Source organism: Silurus meridionalis, chromosome 27 (assembly GCF_014805685.1).
Source record: "Silurus meridionalis isolate SWU-2019-XX chromosome 27, ASM1480568v1, whole genome shotgun sequence".
Lineage (NCBI taxonomy): Eukaryota > Metazoa > Chordata > Actinopteri > Siluriformes > Siluridae > Silurus > Silurus meridionalis.
In genome coordinates this window covers 7,673,085-7,692,610 of record NC_060910.1, presented here as the reverse complement: position 1 = coordinate 7,692,610, position 19,526 = coordinate 7,673,085, and the positions used below count along the sequence as shown (strand labels likewise).

Sequence of the window (19,526 nt, the reverse complement as noted above, 5' to 3'; positions counted from 1 at the left end):
ACAGTGAAAAGATTTGGATAAAAATGGTGGAAATGTCCTTTATTTTAAATTATGAGTCTAAATCATTTATCAGGTTCATTTTCTATTTGCTTTGGATCTTAATTCTTGTGTTTTTGTCTCGTCTGGAAGCTTATCTTTTTTGATTGTTTTTCGCTCTTTGATCCTCCTCCTCGTCTTCTCCTGGCGTTTTATCATCGAGGTCATTTCTGCAACAGTGTCAGACGCAAACACTGGAATATAAGCTTTCATGGTAGAATGCCTAATAAACATATAATCTACATAACTGTTTATATTCTCACCAATAGTCCTACCTTGATTCTTTATTTGATGATCCTCTGCTTTGTTCTGAAGACTCTCCAACTTGATCAGCTCATTCTTGCATGTCCGCCCTGTTATTTCAGCATCTCTACTGAAAGCTGTTACAATTGAAATAAAAGCATACATAGTCTATATATTGAAATATATGCAAGGTGTCAAATTAACATAAATAATAGCCTATAAAAGCCATTTATGTTTTAGTCTCCACAAAAGTATGACACCAATAGGTGCCAGTGGAGAAAGTTATCCATTTATATTAACCATTACTTTTTTTTACATATAAATGTGTATGTAAATATGATTTTAAAAACTATAAAAATGCCTTTTTTCAGTATCAAGTGCCAGTCATTTGGCCAAGTTTAGGATGAAGTGTTTCAGCCCAATTACACTAATAGACCAAAGGTTTTTGTAAACCTGACCATCACACATATATGGTTTTTGAACATCCCATGCAAGATTTAGTCCCCATTGTCCTCATGTTATAATATCCTTCAATCTTCTTAGCAGGCTTTCCATTTGACTTTGTAGTCTGGCACTAAGGATTTTTTGGTGTTTGGCCTCCTCACAGGCCCAGCCTAAGGGTATTAGTGAGATCAGGTTGGGTATTATTGTTGGGAGAGAAGTTGGGAATCAGCGTTCTAGGTTAAGCATATAGTGTTGAGTGGGATTAAGATCTGTAAAGGACTGTAAACAACTCCTACAACCTTGGAAAACCATGTGTTCATTCAGGGACATTATGGGAACAGGTTTGGACTCTTTTGTCACAGTAAAGGGAAATTGTAATGTTCGAGTTTACAAAGACGTACAGTTGTGTGCTTCCAACTTTGCGGTAAGAGTTTGGGGAAGGCACACATCTGGGCGTGATGTACATGTGTTTTAATAATAAAATAGAAATAAAAGAGTGATAAACCTTTTGTTAGACATTTATGTCTCTTAAACAGTAGAAATCTTTTTTCGTACAAAGACTTACATGTTTGCACAGTATGGGCAGAGCTGTGTGTCCTGAGGCTACAATAGATATCGATAGGAAGGTCAGAGGTCAGAAGGGAGTGTACTGGAGATCTCCGTCCCATCGCTGCTACACAGAGTGAAGTGTAGTGAGGTCGGCCTGCTTTAATTCCAGATTCATCTATGAAAACAGAAGTAATTAACAACAAAACGTACTTTGTATTTACTGATAATTACTGATCGCCATATGCCCTTGCACAAATGTAAAGGTTAAGAGGTGGGGCATTGGTTATTTTAAATGGAGGTGTCTATTTTTTAATTACATTTATCATTACGGCAGTGCACTCACAGTTAGCTGAAAACACACTGTTCACATCCAGTTTATCGAAGTTTGGAACTCGGACAGGATCTTGTTCACTGCATTATGGCAACACATGCAGCGCAGGCCAACCGTGCGTTAATGGTTAAGTGCATTAATAGTGCAGCAAAGAATAAAGAAAGAAAGTAGAAACCACAGTCATGAAGTATTGACATTCAACCATGTGTTAAAAAACTGGCAAACTGAAACTGACATAGGAGTGTATTTCATACAAGCAAGCTCCAAGCAGTTACTGCAGAAATACCCATTCATGCACTGGGGGAAAAGAAACGATGCATTGGGGCAAAAGCAACAATCAAACATATAAACAATAATAGGTTTATCTCACTTGTAACAGGTACTTGGTCTCGTCTGCCTGATTTCACCTTCGGGGTTCTCAGTCACTTCTTTTCTGCATCAATAACACAACCGATCAAGAGATCAAAAAGAGCATTTGTGTTTTAATCAAATTTAATATAAACTACTGGGGTCAGTGTAACATTCTAGTTGAATGCAAAAAGATTGTTTAATACTAAATTGCACCAAATATAGTTTGTTTGGATTTTTTTTTTTAATTGGATTTTCAACTGATCTTTACATTTGGGTATTTACCACACTACAAGATTGGACTCATTTCCCAGTACTGTGAAAAGAAAAATCCCATGGGCGGATATTAAAGAAATCAACAAGAGATCTGCTCATTTGAGATCTTAATCTTTATCCATATTTCAGTAAGCTGTTTAGTGATAATGTGCCTTGTTGAACGTGCTCTATAACCAAATTGAAATAAACCGAATATTTAAAACATGTATAGTTGTATAATTTCTTTATGAATTCCTCAGCCACACAATAAGCTACATATCTTTAAAATATTGGCTCGCAGAGATAAACTAATTATTAAAGGCAAGAATTTCTGGCACCCTTCACAATAAATGAGCACAAAACAATATATAGAATATTTGCAAAAAGTGATATTATGGTTGTGATGTTCTGTTTTAATCAAAACAATATCTTTGTCTCAATTATAAATATATTATAACATTGTGTTGTATATTGTTAATTGCTACAGGAAATGAACTAATTTGTTTGTCTTAAAAAGTTGACATCTACGTAACTTTCACGGATTTATGAATATATAACACAGATTTTCTCAATATATAAAATTATACCTGCACCACAGGTGATGTGGATAAAAAATAAAAAGTCTATTGTGTAAAAGTTATGTAATAACGTACACTTTTTGTTTCCACGCAGTAATGGATTCCTTTCTCATAGCTTCTCTTGTAATAGTTTCATTAATGCATAGTTCTATAATGATTGATCCAAGATTAAGACTCTTACTTTCTGCTCCTGTGAGTTTCCATGAACCTGGAGCTGGTGTTGCTGGTGTCAGGGCTCTGTTCCATATCAATCACACTGTGTAGCTCTTTAACCAGGCTCCGCAGCTCCATAACGGAGCTACACTTCTGGTCACTAACATTTAACTAGACACAGAAAAAGAGAAAACGAACTTCAAAATATTCCAGTGGTGGTTACCTTAAAAATTTGCAAATGTCAAGATACCTCTTGGCTAGCAGAGTGAGCTTGATAGGGCACTTCAGGGAGTGGCGAGGCTTCAGGGAGAGAACGACTGGTGGTGGGCGATATGCAGATGTTGTTTGTAGCTTGTAAGTCTTGTTTCCGCTCACACATTATTCGGGCACTTGTGGATCGTAAGTTCTGGCCCTCCTAGACAAGATATACAAAGCAGTATTGTACTGTTTAGCACCGCGACAGAAAATACGGTAATCAGCATTAGCACGGCTGAATGGAATTTAATACAACATGTACCTTCAGCTCAAGAGTGTGCTGAAGTTTTAGCCTCATGATCTCTTGCTGCTGTTTCTGAATGTACTCTTGGCACTCTGCGAAACTATCTGACATCTGGAAGACATGAAGCATAAAAGTCATGAGATATAAACCTCATCCTGCACCTCTCAGTACTTCTGTCAGAATTAATTTTCATAATAGGCAAAAGGCAGGTTTTAGAGAGGTTGTAGAATCCTACAAATTTATACAAAGGCCAATCAACTGCTTGTAAGTATAAGTAGTAATTATACTTACTTCAGACATCATTTCAATTACATATCTATCATCTAATTAACTAATAAAGTTAATTCATAAGTCTATTTTTTGTTGCTGAATCTCCATTAGTTCTATTATGCTGTAAAAAGGAGTTGTAGCTCAGTGGATAAGGTGCTGGGTTACTGATCCCTTGAGCAAGCCTAAACCCTCTGTGCTCCAGGGGTGCTGCATCATGACCGACCCTGCGCTCTGACCCCAGCTCCTGAGCAAGCTGGGGTTTATCCGAAAAACTAATTTCACTGTGCTGTAATGTACATGTGACAAATAAAGTTAATTCTATTCTAAAGTACATTGCATTACGCCAGCGAGAAGGAGGATTGGTGAGATGTGGGTTTTTAATATTGTAAAATTATACGCTCTCTTACGGAAGGATAAAATCATGTATTACACCATTCTGGTTCAACTAGATATCAGTGATGGGGTAACATAATTGTGAGTAAATTAAATCAAAATATATAAACCACTAATGTTTATGTTGAATGTAATATTGTGCCTGCTTTTCATTTTCCATGCTTTCCATGTACAAGACTTGTGATTGTGTGAGGTGTAAGGGAACCTTGTGCAGAGCTGTTTCGAGCCTCTCAGTTTCACTTTTCAGCAGTTTCTCTGTAGTACGGAAAGCCTCCATTTCGATTTCAAGCCTCTTCCTTCTCTCCGTCTCAAAAAGCAGCTCCTGCGCTTGACGTTTGCATTTCATCAAATGGTAGCTTTTCTCCTGAGATTACACCAGCCCACCCCCCACAGCATTAGGGTTAATCTCACTGATGAAAAGCATTTTATCAGGCATGATATTGATTAATACAAACATGGAACGAATACGGCATCTAGTAAAGATTCTAATAAAGAATCTAATAAACAACCTTTATTCTTTTTTCGCCAAAATGATTTGAAAGACTGATTTGTTCGAGGAAATTATTATTATATTAAAAGCAGGATTTATCCCTTCCTTTATATGCCCCTTTTTGTCAGCAATTTTGTTGTAGTTAAAATAAGCTGTAGGGCTGCAACTGACTATTTTTGATAATCGATTAATTAGACTCTTAATTTTTCTGTTCATAAATAAATCAGATTTATATATCAGATTTATATAATAATAATAATAAGCAAAACCAAAAAAAATGTATATATATATATATACATTTTTATATACACACACATTTTTTTGGTTTTGCTTATTATAACTATATAGAACCTTAATTGAGGCTATTTATGTTTAAAGAGTTTAACTATCTTGTATTTTTAGGAGCTTGTTGAGGAGTGCATGGGGAATTTCTTCTTTGATCAAATTCACTCATGCTGGGTTGTTTATTTCTGTAAAAAACAAAAAACTAAAAAAAACATTCGAGTAAACAAGGTGAAGCAATTTGTGTAAATCAACATTTGTATTGTTTTTAATAATCGCAGATGGCAAGTTGACAACCATGCTTAAAAAATACACAGACATTTTGTATGGTTAAGTGAAGCTTATAAGCATCTACAATATAGTGAATTTCATTTTTTTAATAATCAAATTCTATATGCATAAATAAAATATATAAACATTTAAAACAAGCATTTAAAGGTATAGTAAAGCCACAGTAAATCACGTTTGAAAACAGATAAGTTAACTGTTGTAGTTTAACAAAGTGTTGACAAATGCTATAAAAATTGGCTTGATTGGAAAATAAAATAAAATAAAATAAAATATATATATATATATATATATATATATATATACACATATATATATATATATATATATATATATATATATATATATATATATATATATATATATATATATATATACACACACACAGATAAGTGTGTGTGTGTGCACACACACATACATTGGTGTACAAACACAAGCATTTGCTGAAAAACCACAACAGTGACTAAAAATTTAATCGTTTCCTGCTGCTGTTGTTATTAGATTTAGTGTTTGTTCGCACGGTTTTAATTGAACGCATCACTATGTCACGAATGAGCTCATTGTGCAACCTGATGCTCACGAGTCATGACAGAACAGATCCAGTGTGACTGTCCTGAAGTTATCAAACAGTTTACACAATAGCACTTCATTAAACTGTACCATTTTTACATAAGGAGAATATACAGTTTTTGCTTACCGTGCTGATGTTTCACCTTCATCCATGTTCCCGCTGCAGGTTGACCCTGTACTCTCCGCCATTTCCCAAGTGGCTGTGTTATCTTACCGTCACACTAAACCCTAACTTGAGCAACCCAACGAATCGATAAGGGCATCGATAATGGCATTCGTTGACAACTAACTAAAGAAATTAGCTGTTGCAGCTCTAATAAGCTGTCTAACCAAAGAGCTGAACAGAGAAGGGAACATTGCTGCACTACACGCAAATGGTTTAGTGTAATGATAATGTAATGTGATTATAACAGTCAAGTAAACTAGAAGTAAAACTCTATATTATATTAGATCCTGTTGGAATCAGTATTTGTTTCTGTCTATTAAGTAGAAAAATGCCCAGGTTTGTCATTGGGGCTGCTGGTAAAGATTTGTACCTGAGTGAGTTTTTCTGTGGTCTCCTCCAGCAATTGTACACGGCTCTGGAGTAAGTCAACCTGTTCTCGCTTGGCAGTGATCTGCTTCTGTATGCCAAAGGCAATCTTTAGACCTGTAAGACAACATATAGCACTTACTACTTATAATTAAATAATGTAAACATCTCATGTAAACATGAAGCATTGTCAGAAAGTTACTAATTATATCTGTCATTGAAGACACTGATATATATTATTATTATTCATTTTGGTTCATTGTCCAAACACACTATGAAAACCTGTGACTGGAATTTATATTGGAATCAACATTCAGAATAACTGCTTCACATGACCTGTACAAAGTTAGAAGCTACACTGTTTGCCAGCGATTCAAAGGATGCTTTGTCTAGCTTCTCAAAAGCTGAAGCTTGCGTCATATGGGACCACATTGTTCCCATTCTCTTCGCAAGTGCTTATGTACCATGCAATACGACAAAAGCAATCAAACAAATACTCTTATAGAAACGAGACTTTAGAAGTCAGGACCTAGCCAGTACTAACATTTTGACACTACGTAATTTCTCGCTGTAACAATCGTACCATGATGACGTCGAGCAAACGGACAAATGGCTGAACAGCAGAGTCAGGTTACATTGTCACATGATGAAAAAAAAGAAATGGAGGAATAATAGGAGGAAGCAAGTGTACCAAGATGCTCCAAAACTAGGATCCCAGTATGTAACCTTCCTGCTATTCTCCAGAGTTGAGGTCTAATGAAGGGAAGGCGGCACGCTCCTTAAAGAAGCCGAATGAAAGCGCAGGGTCAGAGTCTTCCACCTATTATTTTAACCTGATCCAGATCTCACTTCACTAAATAAACAATGTGAATTACCTTCTCACAAAAAAAAAGACTGCTGATTATAAAAACATCCTCTGCCTTCAAGCATGGGATGCTCGCGCTGGAGATGGAGGACTATATTTACACATGTATACATTAACACTTCCTATACATTCTTTTCCCAGGGCTTTGATAGGTCTTCAATTAGAAAGCGATCTTTGGGGTCAGTGAGTACCAACTTGGCTTTACTGTTTCCCCATTGTGTTATTGTAAAGATAACAGTCTTTAATCAGTAGATGGAAAGTTTCAGAGAGGGTCCGCACAATTGAATCCTACTTCCTTTTCATAATGCAGACAGTGGCTAAATATAGTTATATTCAGCTGCAGTTAACACTTAAGCCTGGAAAAAGCTTCACACTGTATCCCACTTTTTTTTTAATAAATGAAGTATTTTAAGAGAATCCAACTGCATTTAAATGTACACTGCTTAGAGCAATCACAATGTTTTAAAATAAATGGCAGATATTTGACTACATCAATAACTGTAAGTAAATGATTTAGGCAAGCCAAAAATAAAAATATACTGAACTCTGTTAACCAGAATTTGTGCCAATTCAGAGTATCAACCATAATAATAGGAATGGCGAGCGAGAGGTAAAAGCGTATTCAAAAGATTCAATTGATGCATGAGCTTGCATTTATTTTACTTTGAAAACATTCCATTTAAAATGACTTCATTGTACACCATCTGAGGACAATCTAGGATGCATATTGCTAAGGCAATGGAGAATGTCACTGTGCTGTACCTTGAATGTCCATAAAACATGGCTAATTCTAGCTGACTTAACTTACAACCATAACCCTTATATTAAAAAATCCTACATTTAAAGATTGTATGGAATGTTAGTATGAAGAGAACTCTTATGACTGACAGGACATAACTGCTAGAATTTATTAATAGACCAAAAAAATTTACTGATGCTGAGGTTCAACTGAGGTTTAAAATCTAATGCTCCCTAGTAAAGATAATGTTTATAACCATTGTGTTTTTAGCTTATATATGATGTGCCTTATAAACAGTACTTGGTGTGTGCTTGTACCATGTTCATCAGCACCCTGCAGTGCTTTGATGGTGATCTTGGTCTGCTCCAAGTCATTTCGGATGTTATCACGTTGGGCTTTTAGTTTGCTGTTCTGCAATTGCAGCTCTTCGGTTTTCCTCAGGTGTTCTTCTCTTAAAGTCTCCTGCTCTTCTAAACAGAGGGAATCAACACAAAGGGTCATTAATAAACAAACTGCTAGTTACATAAGTCAATTTGGTAACTCCATGTGGGCATGTGCATGCACATCATGACCTTTAAAAAAATGTCACAGTGATATATAATGCAGTATTTGCCATAGATACAGTGCCACTGACATGCATACACGGTCATCACTAGAGGGATTTCATGGTGGTTTTGTGTGTGTGTGTGTGTGTGTGTGTGTGTGTGTGTGTGGGTGGGTGGGTGGGGGTGGTTCGGGGGTTTAGGCTGCTATACACAGTGTTGGGGAGCAAATCGCTGAGCTCACAGTGAGACTGAACACTTTAACATGGCTGATGAGAGGAAATGAGTCATGTATGGCCTGATTCTTTGTGGGGGCCAATAGGAGAGCTGACAGAAAAGAAAGGGTAGGTTGTGTGGAGGGGAAGAACGCAACCCCACATATGTACATTTGCAGAAATCCATATTATTTAGCAGTTTAATATGATACATGACAACATTGGATTTTGGGGAAAAAAAACACCAAAACCAATAGTAGTTAGCCAACAGGCCAGCTAGTTCTAGATTGTAGTTGAACTCGGGACTGTCAATTGTAGCTCCAATTATGGTCAATAAATATTTGCACAACAACAATGAAAAAAGAAAACGCTGTCTGTGTGGCAACAGTATTTGTTAAAATTAATACACCACTATGTGAATCTATTGTAAAGTCTCAGCATGTACACATGTTCAGAGATGTTTCACACAGCACCTGGTGAAGGAGAAATGACTAAACTAGACACAGAAGTAGACAAAAATCTCCAGTCTTGCATGACAGGTTCCATGACACGTTTCCTATGATCAAAATTCGACAGGTTAATTTACATTTTCTTTACCCTTGAGTTGATCTAACTTCTTGCACTGGTCCTCCAGCTTAGCCATCACCTGCTGTTTCTCTAGAGTTAGTTGGTGTAGGTTGTTCGTTCTCTCTGAAAGGGCAGCTTGCTGCTGGGACTTCTGCTGCTCCATAGCACTCAGCCTTAGTTCTGCCTCCAGCAGGGCAGCCTGCTCACACACAAGTACAGTTTATTACATCTAAACTGACCAGCGGTTTATATACAGTCTCTCCGCACTTCTAGATTAGTGGCCATAATTAGAAGCTTGTGTGTTCAAATTCCCCAAATGAATTCACTCGACAAAAAGTTAGCAACATTATCAGAATAATTATCAGAATAACGGTGGCCAATCAAACAACATTAAAAGTATATGAAGCGTTTATTAATGGTGACGTTTGAAATATTTAAGAACCTCCTGCTGCCTGTGAGCTGCACTTCATGCCTCAGAAAAGCCTGAATGGAAGTATGTGAATATTGCAACCCTTAGGTCTTTTGAAAGATATTGAATGAAATTATTATTAGGGTTATTGTATTGATTTAAAGACGTTGGACTTTTGATCTCAAGTTTCTGAGTTCAAATCCCATCACCACCAAACTGCCAGTGTTTGACAATCATTGTCAGTGTTTGCTCATAACTTTACTGTTAATATGATACGATTTCTGCAAGTTAGTTAAATGGCGATTAACTGATGTGTGTGTGTGTGTGTGTGTGTGTGTGTGTGTGTGTGTGTGTGTGTGACATGATATAGATCTTTTTCTCCAACCTCCAAAAAACATGCTGATAGGTGGATTGTTTACTCTATATTTCTCTAGGTGTAAACTAGTGCATATGATAAATAATCAGCATATGTATTTCATGCAATTCAATTACACTAACATCCTCTATAGGTTTACCCTCAGCTGCTGGTTGTCCAGCCGGAGCTGCTTGAGCTGCTTGGTCAGGTTCTTTCTTTCCTGCTGCAGGGCCACCAGAGGCCTCATGAGCAACTCGCTATTCTTTTTTCCATCCTCCAACCTGAGTCTTAACAGCTCCACCTCGGTCTGTAGTGCCTGCACATTTGTGTGCGCCTCCTGCAGCTGAACCTGGCTCTGTTGCACTTGTTGCTGCTTCAGTGGCAGCTCTGCATCCCGCTCGTCCAGCAGAGCCTGTATCCTCCTGGTCTCACTGCTGCTCTGCTCCTGCATCGAATGCAATGTTCCACATGGCACTGGAGATGACTTTTTTTTAATACAAATCATTCAACAATGTGTGTGAATAAGCAGGTTGTTTGGCAGCATGCCTCATTATGCCAGTGTGATTCTTAATTCAGTTATGACCTAAGTGGTTCCAAGTGGTAAGCTCTTAGGGCGATTGTGATCATTTGCCAACAGAACAGAATGCCAAGCACAATAGCTGGGATTAAGATTTTGATTAAATTGATCGAATAAGATTATAACAAATACTAGGAAAGCTGTTGCCTGGAACCGTACAGGCAAATGCAGGGTGTTTTTGTTGGCCTTCTTGATCTACAGTATCTCACCATAAAGCTGCTCTAGCTCTTCCTGTCACTTGCAGCTCGGTATCTGACAAACGTCTGTCAAATGGGGCACATATTCGCATAAAAAAAAAACACAAATCTTCAGATGTTCAGGAAAAGCTAATGTACATACACTACAATTAGTTTCTACTGACCTGCAGGTCCAGATGTCTCTGACACTGCTCTCTAAGAGATCGGACAATATTCTCAAGTTGCTGAACACCAAGACTATGCTGCTCCAGCTCGGACCTCTGCTGCCTCTCTAGGCACAGTTCTTTCACAGTCTGCCGGAGCTCTGTCTGGGATGGCGTGGTACAATTGTTCACATATTCTCATATTTCACTCTGAGTTTCAGTACAATGTCCTGCACTGTGCTAGGATAGAAACTCATTTATTTAGAAACTTCCTTATTGGCTGTTGAAAGCAGATTGATTTAGGAGCAGAGAGTGCTAAGTAATATGAATCAATTAAATACTGGCTATAAAAGTGTAATCAAGAGAGAATAATTTCAGTTCATCTTTGTTTATACAAATCTTTTTTTCTTTTTTGTGGGACAGTCCATGAAATATGGAGTCATTATATTTCTTCTACACAATTGTCATACTGAAGAAATGTACTTGGGTTTCCCAAGTGAAATGTGCATTAAAGTTAAACATGCATTACTGTAAGTCGGCACAGCTGTATGTCCTGTTCCTCGGCTTGCTGGAGTAAGAGGTCTCTCTCTCTCTGTACGTGCTCTGCCTGGAATTTTGCTTGAGCCAGGGCCTCCTCTAGAACATTGACCTAATCAACAAGCCACAGGTTTACTCCCTTTTTAAGAAATCAGCACACTTTACTGCCTCCACATATCTGAGTGTTTCACAGGTCATCTGTGTCATACTTTTGATGAAAAGAACAACACGTTTGGATTTTTTTCCCGATTACCTTATCTTTGTAGCTGTTGTGTTGCTCCAGCAGGTCTGAGCGCAGTAAAGAGAGAGCAGACTCCATATCCGTCATCTCTGATTGGTGCAGTAAGGTTTGGCTTTGGAGCTGTTGTCTTGAATGAACACAAAACAGAGATCAGTTAAAAGTATAAAGTAGGTATTTATGGAAAGGGTCTGGGTTCGGAGGTAGTGCACGACTTTTTAAACGTTTAAAGGTTTTCCGTTGCTTGGACCTGATTCCTAAGGAAACCATTAAAATGCTATGAAATGTATTGGTATTTTAGATACAACTTTATTAAGGCTCAAGGCCCAGTAGAGTGTGACATGCCCACATGACTCTTACTGTAACGCTTCCACTTGGTGTTGCAGGACGTCTGCATGAGTCTGAGAGCTGTTCAGTTTCTCGTTCAACATCGCCACCTTCTGCTCATGACTGGTAATGAGCTGCTTTATTCTATTTCAAAAATCATTGGCAAAGGACACATAAATATAACATAAAATAATCAAAACACAATTATTTTGACCTCAGCCAATCTTCCACAACGGTTAATAAATAATAATAAAAAAAAGACACAAATTGTACATACTTTTCCTTATATTCATCGAGATTAAGAGAAACTGTTTTTCCTTGACCCTGTTCCTTAGGGTCTTTCATTTGTCTCTGGACCTGGTAAATACAAACAAACAAAAATGATCCATAATAAGTAATCCTTTGGCTAATTGGTTTCTCTGTTAACATTCACATAATTTATGTCTGGGTAAATAAAAAGCTTTGATGCTGCTGAGATTGGCTTTGAGATTTCGACTAACCATAATGAGACATGTCCACCTGCCTGCAATCTATATTTTAGGTCAATTTATAAATCTCCCTTCTTTACTCATGCATCCTAGCCAAATCATCATGTGTTTCGGTGGCCTGGATTTAAACGCAACACAACAACACATTCTCACCTACACCTAGGGGCAATTAAGAGCAGTGTATTCAGCAGGGTGATGAAACCTGAGACCCCAGAGGAAAAATCCAACCTACAGCTAAGTGAAATACCATTTGCCGTTTCTCCTGGAGGTCACGGTTTTTATGCTCCAGGTCTTGTATTGCTTTCTCCACTGCATCTCCTAGAGGAAGCTGGCTACGGCTGAAAGCTTGGCCATAGCAAAGGCCGCTGCTTTCTCCACTACACTTTTCATAATCCGAAAGCCTGTCGAAGACGTCCTGCAGAATTTCCGCCATAATTTCTCCTCTTCCGCTTAAAGTCTTTACTCTGTCTTTAACTTCCATCATATCGTGGCCTTCGTTCTGCTTTAGGAAGTGGAGCTCCAGCTGAGCTGCCTGGAGCTGCTCGATTAGTTTGGCATGGTCCTGAGATTCCGTTAGTCTGTGGAAATTTATTACAACATAGAAAATATTACAATTTAATATTACCGGACTTTATGAATGACACATATTAGTACTCAATCTCTTACCTTAAATTTGCCAAGGTGTCTTTCTCAGTTTGGCATTCTTTCAGTTTGCTCTCTAATTGGATGATCGACTGATGAGAATGAAACTTCTGCAGTTCATGCTGTTCACACTGCTAAAAAAGGCATTACCAATGCAAGACACATTCATGATCATTTTTATGATCTTTTCACAAAACTTTATTACATATTTTGCCATACACTGTTCACGCTTTTTCATTACAAGAATAAATATGTAAATAAGTAAATAAAACACAGGACATGCTGAAGATTGGCTAAACGCTTTGTTTACCTCTCTCAGCTGTTTTTGGAGGTCAGACACTTGCTCTGAATAGTCTTCGAGTGCACACTCGAAAACATCTCTGCCTTGAAAATTCAGCCAACTCGCTTCGTTCACATCCACACCAGAGTTCATGGAACAAGAATGTTGGCTGTTAACTTCAAATTCAGGAGGTTCCTCTGTTTCATGGTCTACAAGGTGTTGAGATGGATTATTGCAAATATAAGCCTGAAAAACACATTTTCAAACATTGTGACATGATTTTATGGTAATAGTCTTACTTGTAGACATAGGATTTCCTGATATTTCAGGGTTGCATGACCCAAATGCATGACCCATTCTTTCTAATGTGAGTCTCGTGGCTTGTTCAACTTCTTCCTGGAGCTTTAGAGTCTCTTGGGTTCTTCTCTCCAGCTCCTCACTGCAATGTGCAGGATGTGATCATGATGTTGATTTTGAAAGAAATTAAAAAATAAATAAGGTGACCATACAGTCTGTTATATAATGTGATTATATTTAGATGTAATAAATGTTTTATGGACAGAATTTGATACCTTAACATTGCCAGATTTATGTTGTGCTTCAGTTGGGTTCTCTCTTCAGAACCTAAAATAAAGACTGGCGTTATAAAGTCTCATAGTAACTGCTTTATAGTTAGACACTTGGTTATTATTGTTTATTTTTTACATTATTGTATATTTTAAAATCAATTCTTTCTCCAAACCGAGCTTATGATGCAAACTTTCTCCAGTTTGTAAATCCATCACAGCTTACATGAACGAGTAACAGCACATCCGGTTTCTCCATTCAAACATCCTGACACTTCCGGTGCGCTTGCTTGCTTACACTTGCTACTTTCATTCTGTGGCTCGAATGACATATCCTTTAATTAACTTTGCTAAATTAAATCTGAAAACGATATTAAAACAATATATAAACCCTCGGGTTGTGGACAGTCTCCCTGCTAAGCACCGAACGCAGCTAACGTAGCTACTCCTCTCCAACATGAGAAAGAAAGCCGTGGTCATCACCAAGGCAACGGCAATAAAAAGCGGCTCAACAGTGGGCGAATCCAAAATTACGTGTAGTAGTGCACTAAGTAGGGTCCAAAAGGCTTTATATCATACCCTATGTAGTGCATGTGTCTGTGTGTAAGTAACTATAATAATAATTCTAATATATACATTAATAAAAGTAATGGAAATGGCAATAACAATTAAAATGTTATAAAAGTTGTTCGTATTGCAACAATGTAAATAAAGTAAAAAGATTTGTCGTGTTGTTTCGTGATTTCTGCTAATTACTGAAGTCTATTCAAATGGATTAGTATTTCAAACACTACATCATGTTACATACTGTACACCAAATGATATAATGTAACACCTCATGACATACTGCACATCATGTTACATACAGTACACTACACAATATACTGCAAATCATGTTGCATTCTATACACCACATGACACGACATAACATATTGTAACACCACATGACATAATCTACATCATGTTACATACTGTACACATCATATACTGTAACACTGCATGATATACCGTACATCATGATACATACAATCCACCACATCATATACTGTGCATCATGTTTCATACCGTGAACCACATGCCATATTGTAAAACCACATGATACCATTGACAACATGTTACATACTGTACATCACATGACATACTATACACTAAGTTACATATAGTACACCACATGATATCCTGTACATCGTGTTACATACTGTACACCACCACATGATATACTACACATCATTTTACTTACGGTACACAAAATGATATACTGCAACACCATATGATATACTGTACATCATATTATATACTCTGCATCACATGATATAGTGAACATCATGTTACATTCTGTATATAATGTTACATACTGTACATAAAGTATGTAATGTGGTGTACAGTATGTAACATGATAAATGCTGTACACCATATGGCATAATGTACATCATGTTACATACTGTACACCATATGATTTACTGTAACCCATGTAACATACTGTACATCACATGGCATACTGCATATCATGCTACATACTGTACACCATATGACACTGCACATCATGTTACATACTGTACACTGCCTGGCACATTATAACACCACATGATATACTGTACACCATGTTATATACTGTACACCACATGATATACTGTACGCCATTTTATATACTGTACACACCACATGATATACTGTTCCTCATGGTACAGTCTGTAACATGAGGTACAGTATTCAGGTACAGTATTCATTTTCATGCAAGTACTGTATATGTGTGTCATGCTTTTATTCTTTCCATTGGAATGAATAAATGCATGACACACATATACACTACTTGCCTAAAAATTTACATTACTTTCATGCCAAAAACTGGTTAAAAAATTTGACTGGTCCAAAACATTCAAATGCAAAAATGCACTTAAAAGAAAATGCTGTCAGACCACCCCATACATTCCCCACACCTATGAATTAAACCAGATTTATTCAAAAACTTTTACATTCTATAACATTTAATCCTCTATATACAAGATTATTTTAGTTTTTTATTACGAAACTGAAAACAGACCTACAAGACTAACAGTGACCTCTAGACACAGATATACAAATTCACCTTTCCACGAATTTCACTAATGATTAACATACAACTTTTTCAATACGAGTTGATTTACAGAGACAAACTTTTATATAAAGGGCCAAAAATCTAACTTGATTGAGGGCTGTGGGCCAGAAATAATTATTTTAAATATTATTTATTAATTATTTAATAATTATTTGCCATTATGTTTGGCATCTGACACTCAAAGCATAGAATGAGATTTGCAAATTTAGGTAAATGCACAGTGACCTTTAGGTCTACACTTAATTCAAAACTATCCCACATTTTGGTTTCCATTCCATTTAATTGTCTGTCTCTACATGCATTCTAAAATAGATAATATTTTTTTATATTTATTTTAGTGGTATGAACTAAACAGCATTATAAAAATACTGGTTAGTTCAGAACACTAAAATAAGTATAAACAATATTATCTCTTTTTTTATACTTCAATACACTCTAAGTTACATTTTTTTTAATCTGCAGGGTGTGAGATATATATATAATTAATTGCTGTAGTTTTGTTCTTTAGTGAAAATAAACATTATTTGGCATTTTCACTCCCCAGTTTATGCAAAACTCTGTGAAAACTCCAAACATTTTAAAGTCAAATGCATATTGCGTAAGATGGAGGAAGGACAAATATGTCGAATAGAGTCACACACGATGCAGGATTAGATCTTTTTGGCTCTTTTATCTTGACATTTTTAAAGGAGGCTAAAAGGATCAAACTTTGATCATTATGGGAGTTCATGGACTTCAGCAATACATTGATAGCAACATTGATTTTCTGATGACCTGCTGCTTTAGACAAAGCAAACTCATCATTGATGGATCCTGTTTATTCCACTGGCTTTACTTCGAATCTAATTTGGACCAAATACATGGTGGAAATTATAATGACTTTGAGAAAACAGTTACATTATTTTTCAAAAATCTTGGAGCATGTAATATTGAGCCCTATGTGGTGCTTGATGGAGGTGATGATATCAAAGGGAACAAATTCGAAACCATGAAAAGAAGATGCCAAGAAAGAATCAGAAGAGCTAATGCCTTGTCCAGAGGTTGTTCGGGTGAACATTTACCAATTCTCATTAAAAATGTGTTCAAGCAGATTCTGCAGAAAATTGGGGTTCACTTTATTCAGTGTCTGACTGAGGCAGACTGGGAAGCAGCTGCTTTGGCCAACGAGTGGGGCTGTCCTATTCTGTCATCTGACAGTGATTTCTACATCTTCAGCAACCGGGGTGGATTTTTACCCATCACTTATTTCAAGTGGAGGAAAGGTAGCCATCATAAATGCATCCCTGCCAAATTGTTTAGATTTGAGAACCTATGTGCCGCTTTTAACCACATGAATAGACATAATCTTTCACTGTTTGCTATTATTCAAGGCAATGACTACTACAATCTGGACAAGAGACAATTTCCAAACTTTTCACAGTTCTCAACTAGACTAGGAAAAACTTCCAAGATTGATGGCTTGCTTACATGGTTATCGCATTTCACAGGACCAACAGAAGCCATTTCATCGCTGATGAGCCAAATGAAGAAGGATGTAAAATCAGACAGCCTTAGGCATAATATTAATCAGGCAATGGAGATGTACAGACTCAAGCCCAGTTCCATAGCCCAGTTCTTCATAAATGGAGAACCTCAGAGCAGGCCATTACAGAACCTACCAGACTGGACTCTGAAACCTCTGGCAGAAGGCAAGTTGGCTTCAAGCATTATTGCAGTTCTGACACAAAAAAGGGTGATATTGAAGTTCCAGGTGGAGGATTTTGGGCTAAGCAGCAGCAACCACACCTCTCAGCTCATACGGCAAGTGATGTACGGCATACTCCTGTGTACAAGGCGGCAGAACATTATTAAATGCAGTACATCTGATGAAGAAAACCAACAATACGATGTTGAAGAATATGACAGACAAAAAACAACACTGATAAGCTCCATGGTTCCAGCTGTTCTTCCAAGATGTGTAGAAACACAACTTCATCTGGACTCATTGTGGGAAGCTCCACAGGATGTACGTCTGCAGGTCATGTTGGAGGCTCTTGAGGTGTCGCAGATAGCTGATTCAACTGTCCCTGAAGGACTACAGCTAGCAGTGTATGTCACATGTTTCTGGTTAAAACATGCAAAGCCTAAGCCGAGAGCAGAAATATTCTGGGCTTTACTAGTCAGCCTTGTTTATGGATACCTGTGCAGAGAACCAAAGACTGAAGAGGTTGAAGTACTGAGTTTGGAGTTTGAAAAGCTGTATAGGTGTAATAGTAGTAGAGCTATGGATCTAAAGTTGGCTCATGCTTATTGCCAGTGGCATTGCTGTTTGAAAGACAGCTTCACTCTGAACCAACTACTAAATCATCCAGTGCCAGAACCAGAGTTGGCATCCTTGTACTGTGGCTCTTTGCTACATGGTGCAGCTCATGAACTGAAACGAGGCAGAGATCCCGAGTCTGTTCTTACTGGATCCTCAGTCGCAATCAGCCTTTACCAATCTCTGCATGCAGCTGTGGTATGTGAGCTAGATGATGACTTCATCACAAAGATGCAGACTAGGACAAGGGAATGCCAGAAGTCTGTGGATAAACTAAGCAATGCATTTGAACATCTAATGGATGAGGATGAGGAGGAGAATGTAGCATGTAGAGAGAATGTAGATGATAAGTTGCCTTAGGAAACCTATAATATTCGCACAAGACATAAAACCAAACACAGAACTTGAAAATCCAGAAAAGAAAAGTAATCGTGTGAGCTTTTAGTAGATTTATGTAGTTTACCTTTACATTTACATTTATGGCATTTGACTGCTGTTCTTATTTTAAGTGAGTTACAGAAGAAATCTTTATCAATAATTACATTATGACACTGATTTATTAGCTCACAGACTAAGAATATCATCTATCAAAAACTTTTTTGGTAGGGAATATAGTTTTTAAAGCAAGTTTTTAAGTATTGCTAATTAAAGTACTTCTGGAAGAGGTAATTTATCATGCATTGTTGAAGACTGCTTGTGACTCAAATTAACCAGTTCATTTCAACATGTACATGCCACAAGAGAGAAAAGTTCCTTGACTGAGAGAATCAGACAGACAGTTGAAGGGTAACTGAGTGTTTTTTGGCTTTGTTTGTGGGTTTTAAAAATGATGCGGGAAGATATAGTGAAAAGAGTGGTGTAGGACATGCAGTTGCATTCTGGATCAGTTGCAAAGATCAAATTTCCCTTAGAGGCAAATCTGTCTGGAGTAGCAGTAGTCCAGTCTTGAGATGAACAGGGACTGAACAAGCACCTGAGTGGCATTGTGTGGATAGAACCATACAAATTCTATTGATGTTGTAAAAGAGAAAACAACATCTGATCAGTAATATGTGAAATAATGCACAGTTGATTGTCCAATGGTTACACCAAAGTTGTGTGCAGGGTCTGAAGGTAAGCTGTCCATAGAGATCACAAAATCTTGACATGGGATCAACAACAATAAAATTTTGGTGGAATTATGT

The 19,526-nt window shown here is 37.2% G+C and overlaps 2 protein-coding genes across 7 annotated transcripts; one reads left to right on the top strand and one right to left on the bottom strand.

The window, feature by feature from the left end:
- Positions 1 to 12: 12 nt before the first annotated feature.
- Positions 13 to 14,417, bottom strand: LOC124380893 (coiled-coil domain-containing protein 158-like). Of its 6 annotated transcripts, none has more exons than XM_046842194.1 (24): positions 14,175 to 14,417; positions 13,955 to 14,006; positions 13,682 to 13,821; positions 13,413 to 13,591; positions 13,127 to 13,236; positions 12,693 to 13,038; positions 12,250 to 12,329; positions 12,006 to 12,116; positions 11,661 to 11,775; positions 11,400 to 11,519; positions 10,892 to 11,035; positions 10,114 to 10,398; positions 9,220 to 9,388; positions 8,183 to 8,335; positions 6,266 to 6,378; positions 4,305 to 4,463; positions 3,455 to 3,547; positions 3,188 to 3,352; positions 2,966 to 3,108; positions 1,974 to 2,036; positions 1,616 to 1,683; positions 1,289 to 1,447; positions 312 to 416; positions 13 to 230 (listed from the first exon to the last, which is right to left on the bottom strand). In XM_046842194.1, the coding sequence occupies exons 1-24, from the start codon at positions 14,278 to 14,280 to the stop codon at positions 76 to 78; spliced, it is 3,333 nt and encodes a 1,110-aa protein (XP_046698150.1). In that variant the 5' UTR covers positions 14,281 to 14,417; the 3' UTR covers positions 13 to 75. The 6 variants fall into 6 exon arrangements, with proteins under 6 accessions (XP_046698150.1, XP_046698151.1, XP_046698152.1 ...); XM_046842195.1 differs by having other exon boundaries at positions 12,708 to 13,038; XM_046842196.1 differs by having other exon boundaries at positions 13 to 206; positions 14,175 to 14,416.
- A 2,335-nt stretch (positions 14,418 to 16,752) lies between these two features.
- Positions 16,753 to 18,702, top strand: LOC124380921 (protein asteroid homolog 1-like). The gene has a single exon (XM_046842241.1). The coding sequence runs from the start codon at positions 16,762 to 16,764 to the stop codon at positions 18,700 to 18,702; it is 1,941 nt and encodes a 646-aa protein (XP_046698197.1). The 5' UTR covers positions 16,753 to 16,761.
- The last annotated feature ends 824 nt before the right edge of the window (positions 18,703 to 19,526 follow it).

What these genes read in the sequence shown, in the direction of transcription:
- LOC124380921 (XM_046842241.1), top strand. Translation starts at nt 16,762, where the DNA reads ATGGGAGTTCATGGACTTCAGCAATACATTGATAGCAACATTGATTTT.
- LOC124380893 (XM_046842194.1), bottom strand. Translation starts at nt 14,280, where the DNA reads ATGTCATTCGAGCCACAGAATGAAAGTAGCAAGTGTAAGCAAGCAAGC. An exon ending in CACCAAGTGGAAGCGTTACA is followed by an intron (nt 11,776 to 12,005) that starts GTAAGAGTCATG and finishes TGTTCATTCAAG; the next exon opens with ACAACAGCTCCAAAGCCAAA. An exon ending in GAAACTCACAGGAGCAGAAA is followed by an intron (nt 2,037 to 2,965) that starts GTAAGAGTCTTA and finishes TTATTGATGCAG; the next exon opens with AAAAGAAGTGACTGAGAACC.